This window comes from Mobula hypostoma, chromosome 29, assembly GCF_963921235.1.
Source record: "Mobula hypostoma chromosome 29, sMobHyp1.1, whole genome shotgun sequence".
NCBI classification, from domain to species: domain Eukaryota; kingdom Metazoa; phylum Chordata; class Chondrichthyes; order Myliobatiformes; family Myliobatidae; genus Mobula; species Mobula hypostoma.
The window spans coordinates 14,080,035-14,102,149 of record NC_086125.1 but is presented as its reverse complement, the minus strand read 5'-3'; the positions used below and the strand labels follow the sequence as shown (position 1 = coordinate 14,102,149).

The 22,115-nt window shown below is 48.5% G+C and overlaps 1 protein-coding gene across 2 annotated transcripts in view; it reads right to left on the bottom strand.

The window, feature by feature from the left end:
- The window catches only part of LOC134339306 (protein Niban 1-like), a 76,346-nt gene that overhangs the window by 39,837 nt on the left and 14,394 nt on the right, over positions 1-22,115 (bottom strand). For both annotated transcript variants that reach the window (XM_063035691.1, XM_063035692.1), the window contains exons 2-4: positions 19,880-20,010; positions 7,908-8,039; positions 4,887-5,001 (exon numbers count right to left, since the gene is read on the bottom strand). In XM_063035691.1, the coding sequence (XP_062891761.1) occupies positions 4,887-5,001; positions 7,908-8,039; positions 19,880-20,010 (378 nt within the window). The remainder of the gene's footprint in view (positions 1-4,886; positions 5,002-7,907; positions 8,040-19,879; positions 20,011-22,115) is intronic.

The following is a 22,115-nucleotide window of genomic DNA, read 5'->3' as shown; positions in this document are numbered from 1 at the left end:
CGGTGGTGAATGCTGGTGAAGGTACTTTCAGGTAGCAAGTTCCAGGATTGGGTAACAGATGCAATATGTGTCAATCTTACCTGTTCATTGAAAGCCGATTCCCCGTGTTAGCTAAGGATTGGCCTGTTTATGGAGCGTGGCAGCCCTTCCACTGGCTGCCATTTGCCGGCACTGCACCACAAGATATAGGAGCAGAATCAGGCCATTCAGCCCATCAAGTCAGCTCCGCCATTACAGCATGGCTAATTGAATTTTCCTCTCAGCCCCAGTCTCCTGCCTTCTCCCCATATCCCTTCATGCCCTGGCCAATCAAGAACCCACCAACCTCCATCTTAAGTATACATAAATATTGGCCTCCACAGCTCCCTGTGACGAGTTCCTCAGATTCACCACTCTCTGGAAGGAGGATGGGACATGCCACATTACCCTCGACTGTAGACTGTTGAATGGTTACGCACTGCCTCTTACAGCGGCTGACCCAGATATAGTGACTCTTATTGAGGAGATAGGGGGTAGGGAGAGGAAGCATTGTTATGTGGAAGCAGACTTGTCCAATGCCTTGTGCATCCTCCAGAGTTCGGAGTCATGGGGTCAGTTCACCTTTACCTGGGATGGTGGACAGAACGCCTTTGGGTGCTTCCCACAGGGATATGTCCACAGTCCCAGCCCGGCCACGGCATAATTGCCGAGACCTGTAGGTGATACAGTTAAACCACACTCTCTGTATCTCACTACATAGACGATAGGTACCCTCGCAGGGCGTAGTGAGGAAGGCCTTGGATAAGGTAGTCACCTCCCTGCAGGAAGAGGGCTAGTTCATCAATCCGGTAAGATACAGGGCCCCAGCCAAAATGTCATATTCCTGGGCATACAATGGCATTCTGGGCTGCGGGAGATACCAGGCGCAAGATCTTGGGTGCTGTGGTCCCCACCTGCGGTCAAGAGGAGATGCAGTGCTTTGTGGGTTTCCAGGGGTATTGGTGTCAGCTCATCCCCCACCTGACCATGACACTGCAAGCCGTGTACCAGGTGTCTCAGAAGAAAGACCACCTTTCTATGGGGTCCCGAGCAGCGGGTTGCCTTTGAGACTGCCAAGCAGGTGATAGAACAGGTCGTTCCCCTGGCCCCAGGCAGCATGGGATGCTGTTCCAGCTGCAGGTTTCAACACCCGCACCCCCCCCCCCACTCCCCAGTTTGGCTGAGTGGAGCCAGAGGAAGGTGATGAAGAGGTGTCACGTTCCCTTGGAGTTTTGGACAAAAGAACCCTTCCCGAGGTGGCGACCCCTTCACGAGGCAGCCGTTGGCCTGCTTCTCAGCTCTCTTGGCATCAGGCTGCCTGCGAGCCAATCGTGCCGTGACCACTCCTCCCTATCGTGCAGTGGGTAAAGTCTGACAATGTAACCCCACAGAGGCCGTGCACGGCAGTCTTTCAACGTCAGATGGAAGGGGAACGCTGCGGACCGGGCAGAGCAGGGTCCTGATGGGATAAGCTCCCTCCATGACCAGGTCCCGGCTCCCCCTGATCACCCCCAGTGAGGTTCCCACCATCTCCCCCCTGCCCCTACAGTGAGGTCAACCCTGTGACCGCCAGAAGCAGCAAGTCTGGTTCACCGACGGTCCCAGCGCTCGGCGGAGCGGTAAACGGTGGCGGGAGGCTGCTGCTCTCCGCCCTGCCTCAGGGAGGGTCGTTACCCAGGGCAGCGAGGGAGGATCGAGCGAACTGGCTGAGCTGGCCGCCGCAGCACTGCCCCTCCGGGAGGCAACGGGCCTTGTGAGGATCTATGCTGACCCCTGGGGTAGTGGCTAATGGAGCAGGACTGTGGGAGAAACTTCTCCAGCCTCTCTGGTTTTGGCATGCTGTTTCGGGGGAAGCTGGGAGGGAGTAGAGCATTCCGGCCAACCTCGCCCCATAGTATGGGAATGGCCTTAAAGAACTTGAGTCTCAGTAACCCCCGGTGGTGTAAGTTTTATAACGGCTGGTGCTTCCCTGCTTATGATTTGCCTAATCCCTAGGTCCCAGCTCAGGGAGTAATCCCTCTGCCAACAAGGAAGAGGAGGGAGTACTGGTGCAGGCAGTATGATCAGGGATGTGGAGGACCAGCCAGTACCCTGGGACAACTGTGTCGATGCCAAATGGTGCTAGGAAGGTGGCCACTCCCTGGATGCTAAGTGGTACATACTGGGGATACTGTCATGGTCTGGATCGGGCTCCCTTTAAATTTACTCTGTTTGTGTTACGATCCAGACCATTGACTCCCTATTTCCCTTTGGTTCCCTGTTTTCCCGTGTCCCTCTGGCTTGGTGATTAGAGTCAATTTACTCTCGGCTGAACCGGCAGTTTATAAGTCTCTGGGTTTCAGCCGTTTGGGCGAGAACGTTAACAAAGTCACCGAAGGTACTGGCAGCCAATGTCATCCGGCTGGAGCAGGCCTAGTCTCCTCCCGAAGCAAGTGCCAGCAAGACGCCTTCCCTTGCCAGAGCAGGTCAGTCAAAGTTAACCCGCCAGGGTGAGACAAGAGCTCGCCGCTGCTTGGAGCGTACCTGGGCCCAGTTATAGTACTGTCCATCATTGTGTGGTCTCCATATCCATGTCCGGCGTCTAAAAGGGGTCCCGGCCCTGTACCCTGGAAGGATTCTGACCCTGTGTCAAGAAGAGTCCCGGCTCTGTTCTGTGTCTAAGGAGGATTCCTGGCTCGGTGTTTTATGTCCTGTCCCGTGAATAAGAAGAGTCCCTGGCTCTGGGGTTTCAAGTATAAAGTTCTGTCTCCGAGGTCCGTGTTCCGAGTCCTGGCTCCGAGGTCCGTGTTCCGAGTCCTGGCTCCGAGGTCCGTGTTCCGAGTTCTGGCTCCGAGGTCCGTGTTCCGAGTCCTGGCTCCGAGGTCCGTGTTCCGAGTCCTGGCTCCGAGGTCCGTGTTCCGAGTCCTGGCTCCGAGGTCCGTGTTCCGAGTCCTGGCTCCGAGGTCCATGTTCTGAGTCCTCGCTCTGAGTTCCGTGTTCCGAGGTCTGTGTTCCGAGTCCTGGCTCTGAGGTCTGTGTTTCGAGTCCTGGCTCCGAGGTCCGTGTTCCGAGTCCTGGCTCCGAGGTCCGTGTTCCGAGTCCTGGCTCCGAGGTCCGTGTTCCGAGTCCTGGCTCCGAGGTCCGTGTTCCGAGTCCTGGCTCCGAGGTCCGTGTTCCGAGTCCTGGCTCTGAGGTCCATGTTCCGAGTCCCAGCCCAGACCCTTAGTCCTAGGGTCCAGGGCCCGAGTCCGTGTCCATTACGCTATTCCCACTTCTGCTTTGCTCTCCTCGTAACAAGCAATAAACTCAGTTTAGTTAACCTCACAAGACGTGTTTGTGTCTTGCATTTGGGTCCACCCTTGCTCCCCACCTTGTGACAGATACTTGAGCCAAGGGGCAACCCATGGCTCCCCACAGGAAAGTACGGCTGCTGCTACCCGGGGTATGCGGTACCGTGCATACACCACCCTAACGGCCCGAACAAGCACCCTGCCCGAGGGCGGCGCAGTAAGAGGCGCATCACGGAAGCAGGAGATTGTGGATGATCGACTTTTACCTGTATGGTGCGGCCAGGCTGTCCCAGGGACTGATACATGTGGCCGCTGTGATGGAGATGCTGGCCAATGAGGTGGCCACAGTGCTCAGGCGTACGAAGGATGCACCGACCAGTGTGTCAGCCAAGATGGCGTCTATTCGGACGGTGGCCTTGTAAAAAAATCGGCTGGCTTTGGACCACCTGCTCGCGGAGGGAGGTGGCAGCTGTGCTGTGTTGGTCAGAGGTGCTGCACCTGCATCCCCGATGGGTCTGGGAACATCACTCACCTGGCTGACCACCTGGAGTCTGGGAACATCACTCAGCTGGCTGACCACCTGGAGTCTGGGAACATCACTCACCTGGCTGACCACCTGGAGTCTGGGAACATCACTCACCTGGCTGACCACCTGGAGTCTGGGAACATCACTCACCTGGCTGACCACCTGGAGTCTGGGAACATCACTCACCTGGCTGGTCACGCCCTGCAGTCAGTAAATAAGATCAGGAGAGTGGAGGGCCAGCTCCATAACGACTGCACCCTAGGGTGGCTGTTCGGGGCGTTGGGAGGTTGGTAGTCTGCTGGGTATCACAGTATTACATTTTGTGTGTGTAGTATAGTAGGGCGTGGGGTGGACTGTTGCAGTCAGCGTCAATGTGACCTATTCATCGAAAGCCGCTCTCCCACTTTGGAGAGGGACTGTCCTGTTTAAGGAGCCCTTCCACTGGCTGCCGCTTGGCGCCACGGCGCCAGTTGATGATGTCACTGCACCAGTAGAGTATAAATCTAGCGCACTGAAAGTACCCGGTCTTTTACCTCAGGGGCTTGAAGGCAGTCACAGCCAGCGCCACGGGAACCGTGGAAGCGTGCTACAGTGAGAGAGGTCTCGAGCTCAGGCTTCAGGAGAGTATTTGTAACTGGGTGTAACTTGGTTTACTGAATGTTTAGTGTCCGTCTTGTCCTGTAGGTACTCACCGGTAGTGAGTGTCCTCTGTCCCCACTCACCAAACCTGACTTCACATGACAATTTTGTGTGTGTTTTATTCAGGAATTCCAGCATCTGCAGAATCTCTTGTGTTACAGGATCTGAGCCAGTGGAGGAACAGTGATGTACGTACTGGTTGGGACGGCTGATAACTCAGAAGTGGAAGGGTTAAATCTGGGACGTCCCAAGCTCCGCCAGTGATGGAGGGAGGGCCAGTTTGCACCCCACACTTTACAGCAGAGGTTCCATCAAACTCTACGTGTCAGCACCAGGGTGAATACAGACGGGCAACAGATGGGCATGGACTGAGTCACTCATACCCTGACCATTTCAGAACCTGCGTCCAATCCCACCCCACCGTACTTTCTTACCATTGAAGACTGGCCAGCTTTGGTTCAGTAACTCCCTGTAGGCTGACACCGAGCTCAGCGGGCTGTACCCTGACAGTTGTACTGTGCTGTCTGCTTTCAGTCCTCGCTGGGCAGCCTGCAGCGCACACAGGGGCAGAATAAGAGGACATGGCAACTTTAGAACGCAAGAAACGAGGTGGGGGACAGCCACACAAAGTGTCAAGATCCGATGACGACTAGGATCACATCTTACACTGCACCCCAAATTGACTTTTGTCACCGAAACGTTGGTTAAAATCAACACCTGGTCTTGGCTGGAAGCCTGAGAAGGGTTCATGCATTATATATGTCGGGAAAACACTGGATCTTACGTACAGAATGACCTGTCTGGATGGCCAGCAGGCAAAAGCTTTTCATTATAATTTGTTTATGTGTTACTAATAAACTGATTACCAATGGCCAGACTAGTTAGGTGTTTCTAGTGTTTTCGGTTTTATTTCAGATTTGAAACATCTATTGATTTTTTTATACATTTCAGATTTTTTTACTTTAATGGAAGTGGTAAGTGTGGTAGGTTTTCATTACCGGAAGCAGACAGTTTTGTGGATTTTAAGAAACTTGTCGGTGGACACATGACCACGAAGGACGAGGACATTCAGTATAAATTGGCATTAAGATTGGCACAACATTGTGGGCTGAATGGCCTGTCCCATACTGTACTGTCCTGCCGAATGGTCTCGGCCCAAAACGTCGATTGTACTCTTTTTCCTAGAAGCTGCCTGACCTGCTGAGTTCCTCCAGCATTTTGTGTGTGTTGCTCAGATTTCCAGCGACTACAGATTTTCTCCTGTGTGTAACGAGGGGCCACAGTTTGAGGATAGAGGGGAAGCCTTTTAGGACCGAGATTAGGAAAAACTTCTTCACACAGAGAGTGGTGAATCTGTGGAATTCTCTGCCACAGGAAACAGTTGAGGCCAGTTCATTGGCTATATTTAAGAGGGAGTTAGATATGGCCCTTGTGGCTACGGGGGTCAGGGGGTATGGAGGGAAGGCTGGGGCGGGGTTCTGAGTTGGATGATCAGCCATGATCATAATAAATGGCGGTGCATTTTCGGAGGGCCGAATGGCCTACTCCTGCACCTATTTTTTCTATTCTACTTGTCCTTGCTGATCCCTTTTATCAATCTTTATAATACTTTATTGTGCCAACTCGGGATCCTGTACGTACAGTTGTATTGACAATAAATGTATCATTATATTTGGAGCAACTCCACCTGGTGTGCGGCTGACCTCTCAGTGATATTAAAAGGTAGGTGCTGCTCACACAACCTGTTTGTGTTCAAACATTAACAGAACTTTATATTTATGTACATCTCAATCAATTGAATGACTCCATAATGAAATTTGTTGAAAATATTTTGATAGCGAACAGCATTGTATACTGGTTAAAATAGGAACGTGGTTGGGAAACAGAGAAAAAAAATGTGTGTGTGTGTGTGTGTGTGTGTGTGTGTGTGTGTGTGTGTGTGTGTGGGGCTTTAGACTTTTGCACAGTACTGTACAATTCCTACTGATTCCTGTTACTTACCTAGCTGCAGTGTAAAGAACAAAGATATTATACTGGATATCATCAGCCATCATTTTTCTTTGGAAACGGAAACCCAGAGTGCAGGTTTTTGATCTGTGAATTAGTCCATTCCCAGCCCCACCCCTTTTCATTTCAAGATCAGTTCCATGCTCACATTGGCTCACCCGTGCCTTCAGTGCACCAGGCAGCCTTTGGCTGGTGGAGAACAAGAATCTTTGAAGATCAGAAGTTCTGATCTGGTACAAGATCTATGGTTTACCCAGTGGCAGGAATCCGCGTGCACCCCTTTTTTCTTGAGGTGATAGCAGGGACTGGTAGATCCCACAAAATCCTCCAAACTCATTAGAAGAACAAAACAACATTAGTGTCCGCTACAGGACTGAGGTTTTAATTGTGTTGAGTTCGCTCTATTGGGCAAGGCTGTTCATCTGTCCGGCACCAGCCTTCCAGAACTAGCAACATATCCTGAGCTCTCTCAGGGAAGAGGTCATGAGGGAAATAGAGGGAAAGGGTAAGGTGGCACTCAAAACCTCCTTGATGAAATGCAACCTCTCCACTGATTCCTTGGGGACTCTAGAGAAAGGGCACTCAGGATGGGATTGAAGACCTGGAATCCATGGATCAGGATTTGTCAGAGGCCCTGTGAAAGCATCAGAAGGAGAGGGCTACCTCACCAAATACCCACCCACCAGCACATCCTGCCCCTTGTGACAGAGTCTGCACTTCCCACTTTGGACCCTTAGTACCCACAGAACCCGAGAGCAAGTAATTCATCCTCGACCCAAAGGGTCTGCCTGAGGAGAAGGTTTCTTCAACTTCCACCATACCTTTGGTAATTGATACTCAGTTTGTTATTGTCGCATGCACCAAGGTACAGTGGAAAGCTTTAGTTTGCAGACTAAATCCAGACAAATCGTTCCATACAGGAGTACACCCAGGGAGTACAAATGGGAGAAAAATGCAGAATATAGTATTCCAGTTACAGAGAGAGTTCAGGATATGTTGCTAGTTTTGGAAGCCTGGTGCAGATAGACAACTGAAGTACAAGGGCGACGGTGAGGTAGATTGTGGGATCAAGAGCTCATCGTTATCATACAAGAGTTTTACAACAGTGGCCATTTGGCGTTTTCTTCAGTGAAGTCAAATGTAGAATATTTGTTTAATATCGTGGCCGCTACTCCTGTGTAGACTGCATGTTCTCACATTTAATTATTTTTTTCTCCTTTTATTATCGATATTTCTTGTTAACTTACTCTCACAATCTCTCTTCATCTTTTCTATCATCTTTTTTGGCCATCCATTGTTGCGTCCTGAAACTCCCCCTGTTCTTAAAGACACTTCCCTACCTGGAACAACGTCAGCATTTTTTGGACTCCGTTGCTATTCCGAACCTGTTATCTCCTCTCTCCCGCCAACTGGCTGCCCATAATCAGAGTTTGTAACATCATTATTACCTCTTTACTTTCAAAGCAGTCCAAGCCGTAGCTCGCCTTAATTACGAAATATCTCTCCTTCCACTTCTTCTTGCTTTCCAGGTACTGCATTATGTAACCACTGGAAATCACTTGGTCGGCATCTCTGGGCTCCTGGGGAAGAACAGAACGACTGATTAATTTTTCGTTCATGGGACATATCTGCCCCTGAAAAGGGATGGAGCTGAGAGTCAGTGTTATTGGTGGGTCTGGAGCATCGAGAAGGCCATGATCTTCTCCTAAAGAGCAGTTATGAACAGACAAGATTTTAGCGCAGTCTGTGGTTGTGTATCAAGACTGATTTTAAATTCTATGCTGTGGTGGGATTCTCAGTTGTGTATTTGGGGCAATAGGCCGGAATTCTGGCTGTTGGTTAAACAAATCGTGCAAAACGAGAGCAAAAAATAGTGAGGTTCATCGTCCATTTAGAAATATGATGGTGGAGAGGAGGAAGCTATTCCTAAATCGTTGAGTGTGTGTCTTCAGGCTCCTGTACCTCCTTCTTGATGGTAGCAATGAGAAGAGGGCATGTCCTGGGTGATTGTATCCTCAACGATGGATGCACCTTTTATGAGACAACACCCTTGGAAGATGTCCTGGATGCTGGGGAGCCTAGTTCCATGATGGGGCTGGGTGAGCTTGCAACTTTCTGCAGCTTTTTTCCGATCCTGTGCAGTGGACCCTCCATACCAGACAATGACCCAACCAGTGTCGGCCATTTCCCCTCGCCACTGTCCACGCTACAGCTGTAGAAAGTTTCCAGAATCCTTGGTGACATACCAAGTCTCCTTAAACTTCTAATGGAATATAGGCTTCTTTGTAGTTGCATTAATACTTTGGGCTCAGGATAGATTTTCAGAGACGTTGAGACCCAGATATTTGAAATTGTTCATCCTTTCCACTACTGATCCCTCAATGAGGGCTGGTGTGTGTTCCCTAAATTTCCCTTTCCTGAAGTCAACAATCAATTCCTAGAGCTTACTGACATTGGGTGCAAAGTTGTTGTTACGACACCACTCAACCAGCTGATTTACCTTGCCCCTGTACACCCTCTCGCTGCCATCGGATATTCTGCCGACGATGGTCAAATCAGCGGCAGATTTACAGATGGCATTTGAGCTGTGCCTAGCCACACAGCCATGGGTGTAGAGAGAGTAGAGCTGTGGGCTAAGCAGGCATCCCTGAGTTGCACCATTGTTGACTGACTGAGGAGGAGATGTTATTTCCAATCCTCACTGACTGTCGTCTCCCAATATGATCACTGTGCTATGGTGATAGGGCCTGGCTAGTCCGTGCCCCTCACTTTAGTGTGTTTTGGAGCTGGCAGGCTACATCTTTCCCATGAATCATCCACATATGCTGAAATTGTTCCTGGGACCAGCCGAAATGTCAATTGAGGTTTTGGGGCAGAGTACAGTTACTGAACTCGCTGCCAGAGTTTGGGATCGCAGACACAGGTTTGAATTCATGTGGTAATTTACATGATAGTTGGAGGCCTTCATCCCGCTCATCCCCTTTTCCTCCCTCCCCCACCCCTACCTGTGCTCGATGTGCCCATCACCCTTCGTCCCTCTTCCGTCCACCTCTGATCCTCTTTGCCCCCTCCCGTCCTGTCGGCCATTTCCTCTCACCGCTGTCCATCCCGATGCAGGGTCAACAGGGCCTTCCCCACCACCACCACCCTCCCCACGGATGCTGCACAACCCACTAATTCTTCCAGCGGACTGTGTGTTGCCTCAGGTTCCAGCATCTCAAAGTCTCCTGTGTCTTCATATCTGGGACCACTGCTTGTCCTATGACACTGAAGCCTGACGACAGATGTAGAACCCATCTGCCTCACTCCCCTCCTTCAAGGAGGGAAGGTAACCTACATATCCAGCCTACACGCGACTCCAGACCCAGAGTGCCATTGAACCCTAAATGCAGTCACAGTTCAGAATGAATTAAGGGTGGGCAACAGTCATCGTGTCTTTCAGCTACGCCAGAAGACAGAGTGTGACCAACGTACCCGCATTAACCCGGGTGCGCGGCTATACATTAAGACCATAAGATATAGTAGCAGAATTAGGCCATTTGGCCCATCCAGTCTTCTCCGCAGACGTTAGAGACATTATGATACCCAGCCATCCAGATCTTGTCCGAAGAATATCCCAGCACGCCTTCAGGATCCAATATCTTCCACTGAGCAGTCAGAGATGCAGGAGAGGCTGAAGCCTATTTAATGAGGTTTAACCACCTCTTCTAAATTCTTGTGGCTTTGCCCATTCAAAAGCTTCCGAAATTCACCGGACGTCCTATATAAAGCAGAAACTGGGGGAACCAAAGCTCTTAATGGCACTGAGGAATTTAAGGAATCTAATATCACTAAAGAGAAAACAATGGAAATATTAATCAGACTAGAAGCAGACAAATCCCCCGAATCCAATAACCTTTCCTTAAGAGATTAAACAGAGGCCACTGCAGAGATAATGGATGCATTGGCAACGATCTTTTCAAATTCCTGACATAGTCTCAACAGATGATATGGAATGTAACGTCACCATTTAAACAAGGAAGGGGGATTCATGATTGGAAATTATTGGATTGGATTTGATTGGTTTATTGTTATACAGTGAATAGCTTTTGTGTGCCATCCAAATGGATCATGCCATACATATTCAGCAAGGCAGTGAAAAGAAACAAAATGCAGAACATAATGTTGCAGTTACTGGGTGTCGCAGTAGCGTAGTGGTTAGCTTTACTGTACCAGCAACCCAGGTTCAAGCCTCACCATTGCCTGTAACTCTCCCTGTGACCACTGGGTGCTCACGTTTCCTCCCACAGTCCAAAGGCGTAACAGCTGGTAGGCTAATTGGTCATTGTAAATTGTCCCGTGATTAGGCTTGTAGACAATTAAAGTACTAGGGTCATGGTGAGGTAGTTTGGTAGGTCAAGGGTTCATCTTTAGCACGTGGAAAGTCGACTCAAGAGTCTGATTACAGTGGGATAGAAGCTGTCCTTGTGTCTGGTGATGTCTGTTCTCAATATTTTATATCTTCTGCCCAACAGGAGAGGGGAGGAGAAAGATTTAATGTGTAGGGCGTGTTTTTGGTTACGTTGGCTCTTTCTCAAGGCAGTGAGAAATGTAAACAGAGTCAATGGAAAAGAAGCTGCTTTGCATGATAAGCAACACACATAAAAATTGCTGGTGAACGCAGCAGGCCAGGCAGCTTCTATAGGAAGAGGTACAGTGGACATTTCGGGCTGAGACCGTTCGTCAGGACCAACTGAAAGAAGAGATATCAATTTTTATGTATGCTTGAAATTCCAATTTTATGTATGCTTGAAATTCAGATGCTTGAAATTCTAGCATCTGCAGATCTCCTCGTGTTTGCATGATAAGCAACTGTTTGCCATCTCTTGTAGTCATGGGCACAGCAGTTGCTCTACCAGGCTATAACGTATCCAGATATTAGTTAGACATCTGTTGTCAAAGAAGAAGTTGGAATCTATTTGTAAGGATGAGGTAGCAATATTAGCCTGCTCTTATAAAGACCATTATAGGCTGGAAGATCAAATTTGACATACACAATTGCATTTTTTGTGAAGGTAGATAAGGGATATCGATCACTGTGGTATATTAATATTTTCAAAAAGCAATTGATGTGGTGCAGCTTAGACAAATGTCACATACGAGGGGTGATTGATAAGTCTGTGGCCTAAGGTAGAAGGAGTCAATTTTAGAAAATCTAGCACATTTATTTTTCAACATAGTCCCCTCCTACATGTACACACTTAGTCCAGTGTTCGTGGAGCATACGGATCCCTTCTTTGTAGAAGTGGTCCACAGCAGGGGTGATTGATAAGTTCGTGGCCTAAGGTAGAGGGAGATGAGTTATACAGCTCTCGTTACATGCACGTGCAGGTCAACTCTTTGAGTGAAAATGCAGAAAGTTTGAAGTTAATAACTCATCTCCTTCTACCTTAGGCCACAAACTTATGAATCACCCCTCGTAAAACCGAAGGTCGGGTGAAATGTACTTGCATGGATGTTAATTGGTTAAAGAACAGAAAGATGGGTGTAGGGAAAAATGTGCCAACTTCAGGCTGATACGCTGTCACCAGTGGGATTGCACAGGGAGCAAGCTGCCAGCTATATATTAATGACTTCGATAAAATGATAGAAATTAATGTATCCACATTCACTGACTGTATACAATCCAGTCTGGAAAAGTACACATTCCACTCTGTTACAGGAGACATCAATGGGTAAAGAAGGCATGCAAGGAGGTAACAGATAATAATGTGGGAAAATCGGAGATTGTACAAGTTGATACGGAGAATAGGAAAGAAGAATTTGTTTGAAACGCTGAGAAACGAATAAATGTGTATTGAGAGATCAGGGTGTGCTGGTTCAAGTGACATAGAAAGTAAACATGCAGGTAGAGTCAGGAAGACAAATAGTTATCACCCATTATCACAAGGGCAGGGACACAGAGTGTAAGGCCATTACTGGGGAACACAATGTTACGTACCCCGTAACTGGGTTGCCAAACCAGCAGAAATGGATCACTCAGTTGGAGTCTGGAGTACTAGAACTAAGAAAGTTTTATTAAAGAAACAAGCAACACAGTAATCGAAAGGATAATAAATGCAACAATTCAACAATGATAACCACACATGTGCACAGAATTAAGATAACAGCATCAATCAAGCTCTATCGTTGTCTAGGGGTAAATGACCAATTTCAAAATGACTCAAAGTTCAGTCCAGTTTGTAGTTCAGTTCGCAGTAATCGTTGCCATGGCGATGGACAAGGTGGGGGAAGAGAGACAGAATAGGAACAACTGATCATTCAGAACACTGCTTCACTCACAGACCAGCGGGATGGCTCACAAACAGCATTTGGGCGGGTCCTTGGTGATGTCACCTGAGGTCACCGACTGTGACCCCTCCTCCAGATGCGGTCGATCCTCTGCAGTGAACCCGGCACCCAGGCAAGGGCGGACACACGCCGGGTTCCCGCTGATCGTACCTTTCCACCCTTGTCGTTGTCTGGTACTTCTCACCCACTCGTGAGAAGCGCACCGCTTCCAGGGTCTCGTTACCTCGGGTGGCGTGTGTGTCTGTCTTAGCGAACCTGTCCCTTTTTATCCCCCTGCTGGGGTATCGCCTGTCCATCACTTCAAACAGTTCAGGGTTCAAAGGGGGGAGCCGCTCCAGACAGCTCTTCCTCCCACATCCCTTCATTACACATCTCCAGACGCTGCTCCATTGTTCCTTATCTCTCCTTCCCCTGAGGGCAGGTGGCAGACCAACTGCTGATGCCACTGATGCTAGCCCAGGCCAGCAAACATCTTAATTTTATGTGTATTCTCGTAACACTTCCCCCCTTTAAGGATTTTTACCGGGAGGTAAAAATTACAAACATGACTACATTATCTGATACATACACAATATACATCTTTAACAGTTATTTAGCTAATACAGAGAATTTGAAGCTGTCAACACCTTGACAGACAGTCATCACATTTTCTGTTCCTTTTACACGTGTTATTAATAATCCCTTAGACCAGGCTCCAACTCAGCAAACTTCATAGTGGCCAAAAACACTGATGAATTGCGACCAATGTAACCTCTCATTTGGTTTTGTCCCGGACCACAATAACAAGGGTCGTCCCATTCCGACTCAGTTTTCTCTCGCAAGGGCTTAGTAGGAGGGGGACGGGTATTGACCGCAGAGTTATTGCAAAACTTCCTGCAGTACCCCACCATCTCCAAAAGCCTTCTGAGGGCCCTCTTGTCTGTCGGGGTTGGGAGGTCAGCGATAGCCTGCACTGTAGCTTGCATCACTGCCAGCTGCCCCTGTGTCACCACAATTCCCAGGTAAGTGACCTTCGTGTGGCCGAATTCATTTTTTTCAAGGTTCACTATCAAGCTGGCTTCAGACAGCCGTGTTAAATTGCCAATACACACTTCTGTGTTCATCAGCCCTTTAGTCACTGAATTACTCAAAAAATATGGGTGTTGTTTACTTGGCCGCCCTATTGTAACCACAATCACCCAACGTCCCAGTTCTTTGCATTTCCTCATCCGCACAATAGCCTACTAGTTCCCTTGTCAAGGCTGTGTCAGAGAGAGCTGTCTCTGCAAAACCCATCAGCCCCTCGTCTCGCTCCTGCGTCTGCACAAATTCTTTCCTGGCTACTGCTACGTCCGTCCCAGCTCCCTCACTACCTCTTATCTCACTACACCCTGTCTCATACAAGGTTGGCAGAAATGTTTCAGCCAAATTCACCATCGCGGGCGGGGCCTCCATGCTGGCAGGCTGACCCGTCAATCTCACGACTGGGAACACGATTCCTCCGGCGATGTCATTACCGAGCAAGACTTCCACGTCTTTCATTGGTAATTCGGACCTCACCCCGATCGTGACTAGTCCAGAGACCAGGTTGCTCTGTAAATGTATCTGGTGCAAAGGGACTGACTCTGTCCCTTCCCCAACACCTTTGACCTCTACCTCCCCAGTCTGGGTCTCTGAGCTAAACTCTAATACACTCTTCAGTATTAGTGACTGACACGCTCCCGTGTCTCTCCAGATCCGCACTGGAACTGGTTTTAACCTCTTTTTCACTGACACCAGTCCGGCCGAGATAAACCTCTCGCGCCCTTCCTGGACTTTTTCAGACCTGTCCTTCCCTAGCGGTTCGCTTAACAGCTCAATACAGCCATTCAAAATTTCCGCTTTTCCTTTCCCCGTCTCCTTCCTTGGGGCAAAGCACCTGGACGCAAAGTGTCCGACTTTCCCACAATTATAACAGACGACTCCAGGAGACTTCCTACCAGACTGCTCCCGGTCTACCTTATCCTTTTCACTAGTCCCCGGCTTACTTTCTGACTTTTCCGGTGGACTCTCCCCGCCGTCCTGACTACCCTTCTGGTAGCCTTTACTCGGGGCAACCTTCATTTTATGCGTCAACGCATACTCATCCGCTAACTTAGCAGTTGCGGCTAACGTGGCTGCCTCTTTCTCATCGAGGTAGGGTCTCATACCCTCAGGGACACAACCTTTAAACTGCTCAATCAGAATCAGCTGCAGCAGTCTGTCGTAATCCCCCTCTACCCCCTTCGAGGCGCACCAACGCTCACAATATGTTTGCATCTCACGAGCAAACTCCAAATACGTGCGGTCCCACCGCTTCCTCGCATTCCGGAACCTCTGCCGGTATGCCTCCGGGACCAACTCATAAATCCTGAGGATGGCCTCCTTCACCACCTCATACTTCTGGGCATCTTCCGCGGATAAAGCGGAGTAAGCTTGTTGGGCTTTCCCTTTCAGTACACTCTGAAGTAAAACAACCCACTTATCCCTCGGCCATTCCTGATTTATAGCCACCTTTTCGAAGTGGAGAAAGTACCGATCCACATCGGTATCGTCAAATGGGGGAACCAGCCTAACCTCCTGGGTCGCCCGGAACCCTCCACCTTGGTTCGGCACGAGCCCCTGCTCGGCCCTTATCTTTAACTTCTCCAGCTCAAATTCCCTTTCCCTCTGTTTCTCCTCTCTCTCCAACTGTCTTTCTCTCTCTTGCCTTTCTACCTCTTTCTCTCTCTCCCGCCTTTCTAACTCTCTCTCCTGCCTTTCTAACTGCTTCTCTTCGTGTTCTAACTGCCGTACCCGGAACTCGTGCTCGAGTCTCAGTTTTTCAAGCTGTACCTGTACCGCGTCTCCAGCAGGTTTTTCAATAGACACCTCCCCCAGCTCACCTTGGGGAAACACACCTTTAGATACATAGTGCTCTACAATAGCTCTGTGTATCTCCTCTCTCCTCATTGTCGACTTCACCTTAGCAAGATTCACCCGTTTGGCCACAGCTATCAATTCCGATTTCCTGGCATCCTCTAATGCCTCCAAGGTCGGCGCCTTTATAAATTCCTCAACCTCCATTTCTGCTGTTTGTCTTTTCTTTCTTTCGGGAATTTTAACCCAATCAATTTACTCCGTCCCAAATTTAGCGTTCAAAATCGTGGACGAGAACCCCACTTATGTTACGTACCCCGTAACTGGGTTGCCAAACCAGCAGAAATGGATCACTCAGTTGGAGTCTGGAGTACTAGAACTAAGAAAGTTTTATTAAAGAAACAAGCAACACAGTAATCGAAAGGATAATAAATGCAACAATTCAACAATGATAACCACACATGTGCACAGAATTAAGATAACAGCATCAATCAAGCTCTATCGTTGTCTAGGGGTAAATGACCAATTTCAAAATGACTCAAAGTTCAGTCCAGTTTGTAGTTCAGTTCGCAGTAATCGTTGCCATGGCGATGGACAAGGTGGGGGAAGAGAGACAGAATAGGAACAACTGATCATTCAGAACACTGCTTCACTCACAGACCAGCGGGATGGCTCACAAACAGCATTTGGGCGGGTCCTTGGTGATGTCACCTGAGGTCACCGACTGTGACCCCTCCTCCAGATGCGGTCGATCCTCTGCAGTGAACCCGGCACCCAGGCAAGGGCGGACACACACCGGGTTCCCGCTGATCGTACCTTTCCACTCTTGTCGTTGTCTGGTACTTCTCACCCACTCGTGAGAAGCGCACCGCTTCCAGGGTCTCGTTACCTCGGGTGGCGTGTGTGTCTGTCTTAGCGAACCTGTCCCTTTTTATCCCCCTGCTGGGGTATCGCCTGTCCATCACTTCAAACAGTTCAGGGTTCAAAGGGGGGAGCCGCTCCAGACAGCTCTTCCTCCCACATCCCTTCATTACACATCTCCAGACGCTGCTCCATTGTTCCTTATCTCTCCTTCCCCTGAGGGCAGGTGGCAGACCAACTGCTGATGCCACTGATGCTAGCCCAGGCCAGCAAACATCTTAATTTTATGTGTATTCTCGTAACAACAAGAACATAACATACAGAAGCAGACACAGTCTGATTGTCCTCTCTTCTCCGTGACCACACCTGAGCAAGGCCAGCAGAGCTATCTGACTGATTACTGAGATGTCTCGTTCAGACCGCTGGGAAACTACTGCGAGGTGATCTCGGAGGAGTTTTAAAAATGACCATGAGAAAGTTGGCAGATACTGGAACTCCAAATCAACACACTGAAAATGCTGGAGGAACTCAGCAGATCAGACTGTGTCTGTGAGTAAACGGTCAGTGTTTCAGGCTGAGACCCTTCTTTGGGACTGAAAAGGAAGGGGGAAAGGCATTGGAAACTTTAAAGATGTTGTAAAGGACTGCCAAAGTGCTAAGGCAGGAGATTGAACCAACTCAAAGGCAGTGCCCAGAACTGGGGCATGCTCTCAGAATATGGACTCCAGTGCACTGGACTAAGATGAGGAGAGTTAATTTTTATTTAATGCTCTTAGAGGGCAGTGAATGCTCAGACAGAGATCGCTAGGGCTTTGGGCACTATCAGGTTCAAGGATTCTGGTGAAGGTGTATTAAAGACCGAAAATGGACAACACTGGCCAAGTTCAGACTGAAATGAAGGGTTGTCATCAGACCACCAGATACAGGAGCAGAATTAGGCCAGTCAGCCTATGGAGTCTGCTCTGCCATTCCATCAAGGCTGATTTATTTTCCCTTTCAACCTCATTCTCCTGTCTCCTACCCATAAACTCTTACTAATTAAAAACCTATCAATCAATGCTTTAAAAATACCCAATGATTTGGGCTCCACTGCCATTCATTGCGATGAATTCCACAGATTGCAATGAATTCCTCCTCATCTCTGTTCTAAAGAGACGTCTCCCTGGAGCGTAGGAGGATGAGGGGAAATTTGACAAGAGTTGTACAAAATGATGAGGTGGGGTTGAAGTTAGTGTAACACTGTTACAGTGCCAGTGACACAGGGTTCAATTCTGCTCCTGTGCTAGGTTGGAGAGAAGGGTTCAATTGGTCTTGGAGAAGGTTAAAATGGGGTCAAAGGGCCTAGACTACACTGTACTCTTCTGTGTTCTGTGTTTTGTGTTCTACGTTCTAACAGGGCTGAAGGACCAGACGCCCATCTCAACTTCTAGTGCTAAAACACCCATTACCTAGTGAATGGGTGGGTGGTGCTAATGTTGGGCTAAACATGTACCGATTAAATAGCAGTGTCAGAATGAGAAATGTGTATACTACAGTGGCTAATGTTATTAGCCAGTAACTCCATGTGTATGGTTAGCACAGTTCAGAAGATTGGTGGTGGGGGGGTCTCATAGAAACCTACAGAATTCTACCAGTAGTGGGGCAGATGAGATGCAGGACAGAGTCTCCCAGTTGTTCTGAGTCACAGGTTTAGGATAAGGGGCAGATTGATTTAAGACTGAGGGTGAAATGAGCAGTGAACTTGTGAAATACTCTGCCACAAAACACAGCTGGTCAAATTGCTAAATATATGCAGGGAACTATAATGCTCTCAGGTCTTGAGGAATGGGGAGAAAGCTGGGACAATGGATGTTCAGCTACGATCGTCTTGAATGGTGAGGTAGGATTGAGGGGCTCATGCTTGTCCTATTTTCTGTCTCAGGAAGGATTTACAAGGATGTTGCCAGGTACTGAGCTATTGGGAGGCTGGGTCCTTTTCCTTTGGTGCGTAAGAGACTGAGAGGTGATTTTATAGAGGTGTATAAAATCACGAGAGGCATCGACAGGTTGAGTGCACTGTCTTTTCCACCTGCATTGGGAAATAAAAAACTAGGGGCCATTGGTTTAAGGTGAGAGGGGAGAGATGCCATAGGAACCTGAGGGGCAACACTTTTACACAGAGAGTGTTATGTATGCAGAATGAGCGGCCAGTGGAAGTGGTTGAGGCAGGTATAATCAACAATTTTTCAAAAAAAGAGATACAAGAGAGAGCAGATGTTGGAATTTGGAGCAACAAGTAATCAGCTGGATGAACAGCATCTATGGGAGAAAGGAATTGTCATGTTTCGGGTTAAAACCCTGCATCAGGACTGAAAACTGCTGTGTCTGAAAATCAATCAAGTGTATTGAGAAATTATGTTATTTTCCAGAACAGCAGCCAATCTGCTCTCAGCACAGCGCCAAGACTCACAGTTAGACTCAGTGATTGGTTAATCTGTCGGACTCAATGATTGGTTAATCTGTCCTTGGAGGGGTGACTTCATTCAAACCTATCTCCCATGATTGAGTGGATGGAGAGAGGATATTTCCTGTGGTGGGAGAGTGAAAGACCACAGGACTCAGCTTCAGAATGGAGGGGTGTCCTTTTAGAGTGAAGATGAGGAGGAATTTTACTAGCCAGAGAGAGATGAATCTGTGAAATTCATTGCCATAGGCAGCTGTGGAAGCCAAGTCGTTGCGTATATTTAAGGCAGAGGTTGACAGATATTTGATTAGTTGGGGCCTAATTCTGTCCCTATATCTTATGGTCTAGTGACATTATGGATGACAAAGGCAAGCTGTTCCAAACCTTGGACAAAGGTTTCCATCAGATTGCTGTTCAAAGAAATACTAAAATCTGCAGTTGCTGGAAACCTGAAATAAAACCCGAGAAAACGCCGGAAACACTCAGAGGTTGGACAGCATCTGTGGTGAGAGAAACTGAGCTGGCGTTTCAGGTTGAACTGGTTACCTGTTGTTCTTTAATGGTTTTTCTTTCCTCTGATACTCTTAACCAGCTGAGCACTTACAGAATTTTCTTCTGTTGCTAGAAACACCTACTATTCCCAATTCTCCTGACGCAGCACCAGCTGTGCTGTACTGTGTTTCTGCTGCAGGAAACTAACCTCCACAGCATTTGTACCAGAGTCTGTGTGCCCAGGACACTAAACTTCAACTTGATCCAGCACTGTAGACCTGAAACTTCAGCAGTTTCTCTCTGCTGACCGACCCGTTTCCAGCACTTTCTCTCCTCGCTCCACGTTTCCAGCGCCTGCCGTTTTCGTTCCCGGCCGACCCAGCAACGCGAGGATACTGTCCAGCAGAGCAGGTGGACCCCCCCCCCGGCCATTCCTACCTTCTTCTGCAGCAGCTGAGTGCCCTGGCCCGCCCGCGGCTCCAGCTCGTTCCAGACGCGGCTGAGGAAGGCTGCCGCGTACTGTCGGCGACAGTGGGGCCGAATGTCATTCAGCAACCTGTCAGCCCTCCCTGAGGAAAAAACAGACAGAAACTCAGTCCGTGAGGTGCTGCGGTCGGACACACAGAGTGACAAGGGCAGCCACACACCACAAACAATCCTAAATCACTTACAGAGGGAACAAGGTCCTCCAGTGATACAGTATCTGTACGCTCCAACTGCCTTCTCCCTTCACAGACCATGGTGACACTTAGAATGAAATAGAACATGAAACACAGAGCAGTACAACACAGGAACAGGCCTTTCGATCCACAATCTGTGTCGTATACAATGCCACTTTCAACTAGTGTTCTCTCCTGTACATTTTGCATCCCCCAAGAGGCCAACAACCTTGTGGTAGTTTGGAGGCTCGCGTGTCTCAATGACCTGGAGAGCTATGTTGGCTGGAGTCAGGGCTTTATGCTTTGGCTCCTGGTAGGGTCACCCATGCCTAATAGGTCAAAGGGTAGAGGCCAGACTGAGGGTGTTCCACTGGTCCTTCAGGTTCAGGGGCACAACCCTGACTGGTCAAACAAAACTGCAATGAAGAACCCTCCTACATCTGACTGCGAAGGTATTCCTGAGTCTCCACCCGGGACTTGCATGACTGACAGCGGTGAAAACTGAGAGGAAGCTACTGACACAACGAGGAAGCCCCACAGCCCAGAGATGGAGGACCTTCATTGCTGCCCTAGGCACCAGTGGTGTAACGGGCAGTAAATAAGTAAGTAGTGCGTGTTCCATATTCTGCCACTCCACGTGCCTTTAAGTGACTCGGTCGTATTTGCTCCCACCACCACCTCTGGCACCGTGTTCCAGGCACACCCCACTCTGTACGTGCACACGCCCTGCAAACTTCTCCCCTCTCACCTTAAGTGTTTGTGCTCTAGTACTTGACATTTCTTCCCTGATAAGGAGATTCTATCTCTTCTGTCTATGCCTCTCATAATCAGAATCAGGTTTATTATCACCGGCATGTGTCGTGAAATTTGTTAACTTAGCAGCAGCAGTTCAATGCAATGCATAATATAGAAGAAAATAAATAAATAAATTACAGTATATGTATTATTGGAGATTAAAAATCATGCAAGTACAGAAATAATAATACATTAAAAAAGTGGGGTAGTATTCGTGGGTTCAACGTCCATTTAGGAATCAGATGGCAGAGGGGAAGAAGCTGTTCCTGAATCACTGAGTGTGTGCCTTCAGGCTTCTGTACCTCCTTCCTCATAGCAACAGTGAGGAAAGGGCATGCCCTGGGTGCTGGAGGTCCTTAATAATGGACGCTGTCTTTCTGAGACACCACTCCTTGAAGATGACCTGGGTACTTTGTAGGGTAGTACCCAAGATGGAACCGACTAAATTTACAACCCTCTACAGCTTCTTTCGGTCCTGTGCAGTAGCACCCCCATACCAGACAGTGACGCAGCCTGTCAGAATGCTCTCCACAATACATCTATAGAAGTTTTTGAGTGTATTTGTTGACATACCAAATCTCTTCAAACTCCTAATGAAGTATAATCTTGCCTTCTTCATAGCTACATCAATATGTTGGGACCAGGTTAGGTCCTCAGAGATCTCAACACCCAGGAACTTGAAACTGCTCACTCTCCCCACTTCTGATCCCTCTGTGAGGATTGGTATGTGTTCCTTCATCTTACCCTTCTGGAAGTTCACAATCAGCTCTTTCATCTTACTAATGTACACGGTATTGGGGGTAAGGTATTGATGTGGATAGAGAATTGGTTAGCAGACAGGAAGCAAAGAGTGGGAATAAACGGGACCTTTTCAGAATGGCAGGCAGTGACTAGTGGGGTACCGCAAGGCTCAGTGCTGGGACCCCAGTTGTTTACAATATATATTAATGACTTGGATGAGGGAATTAAATGCAACATCTCCAAGTTTGCGGATGACACGAAGCTGGGCGGCAGTGTTAGCTGTGAGGAGGATGCTAAGAGGATGCAGGGTGACTTGGATAGGTTGGGTGAGTGGGCAAGTTCATGGCAGATGCAATTTAATGTGGATAAATGTGAAGTTATCCACTTTGGTGGCAAAAATAGGAAAACAGATTATTATCTGAATGGTGGCCGATTAGGAAAAGGAGAGGTGCAACGAGACCTGGGTGTCATTATACACC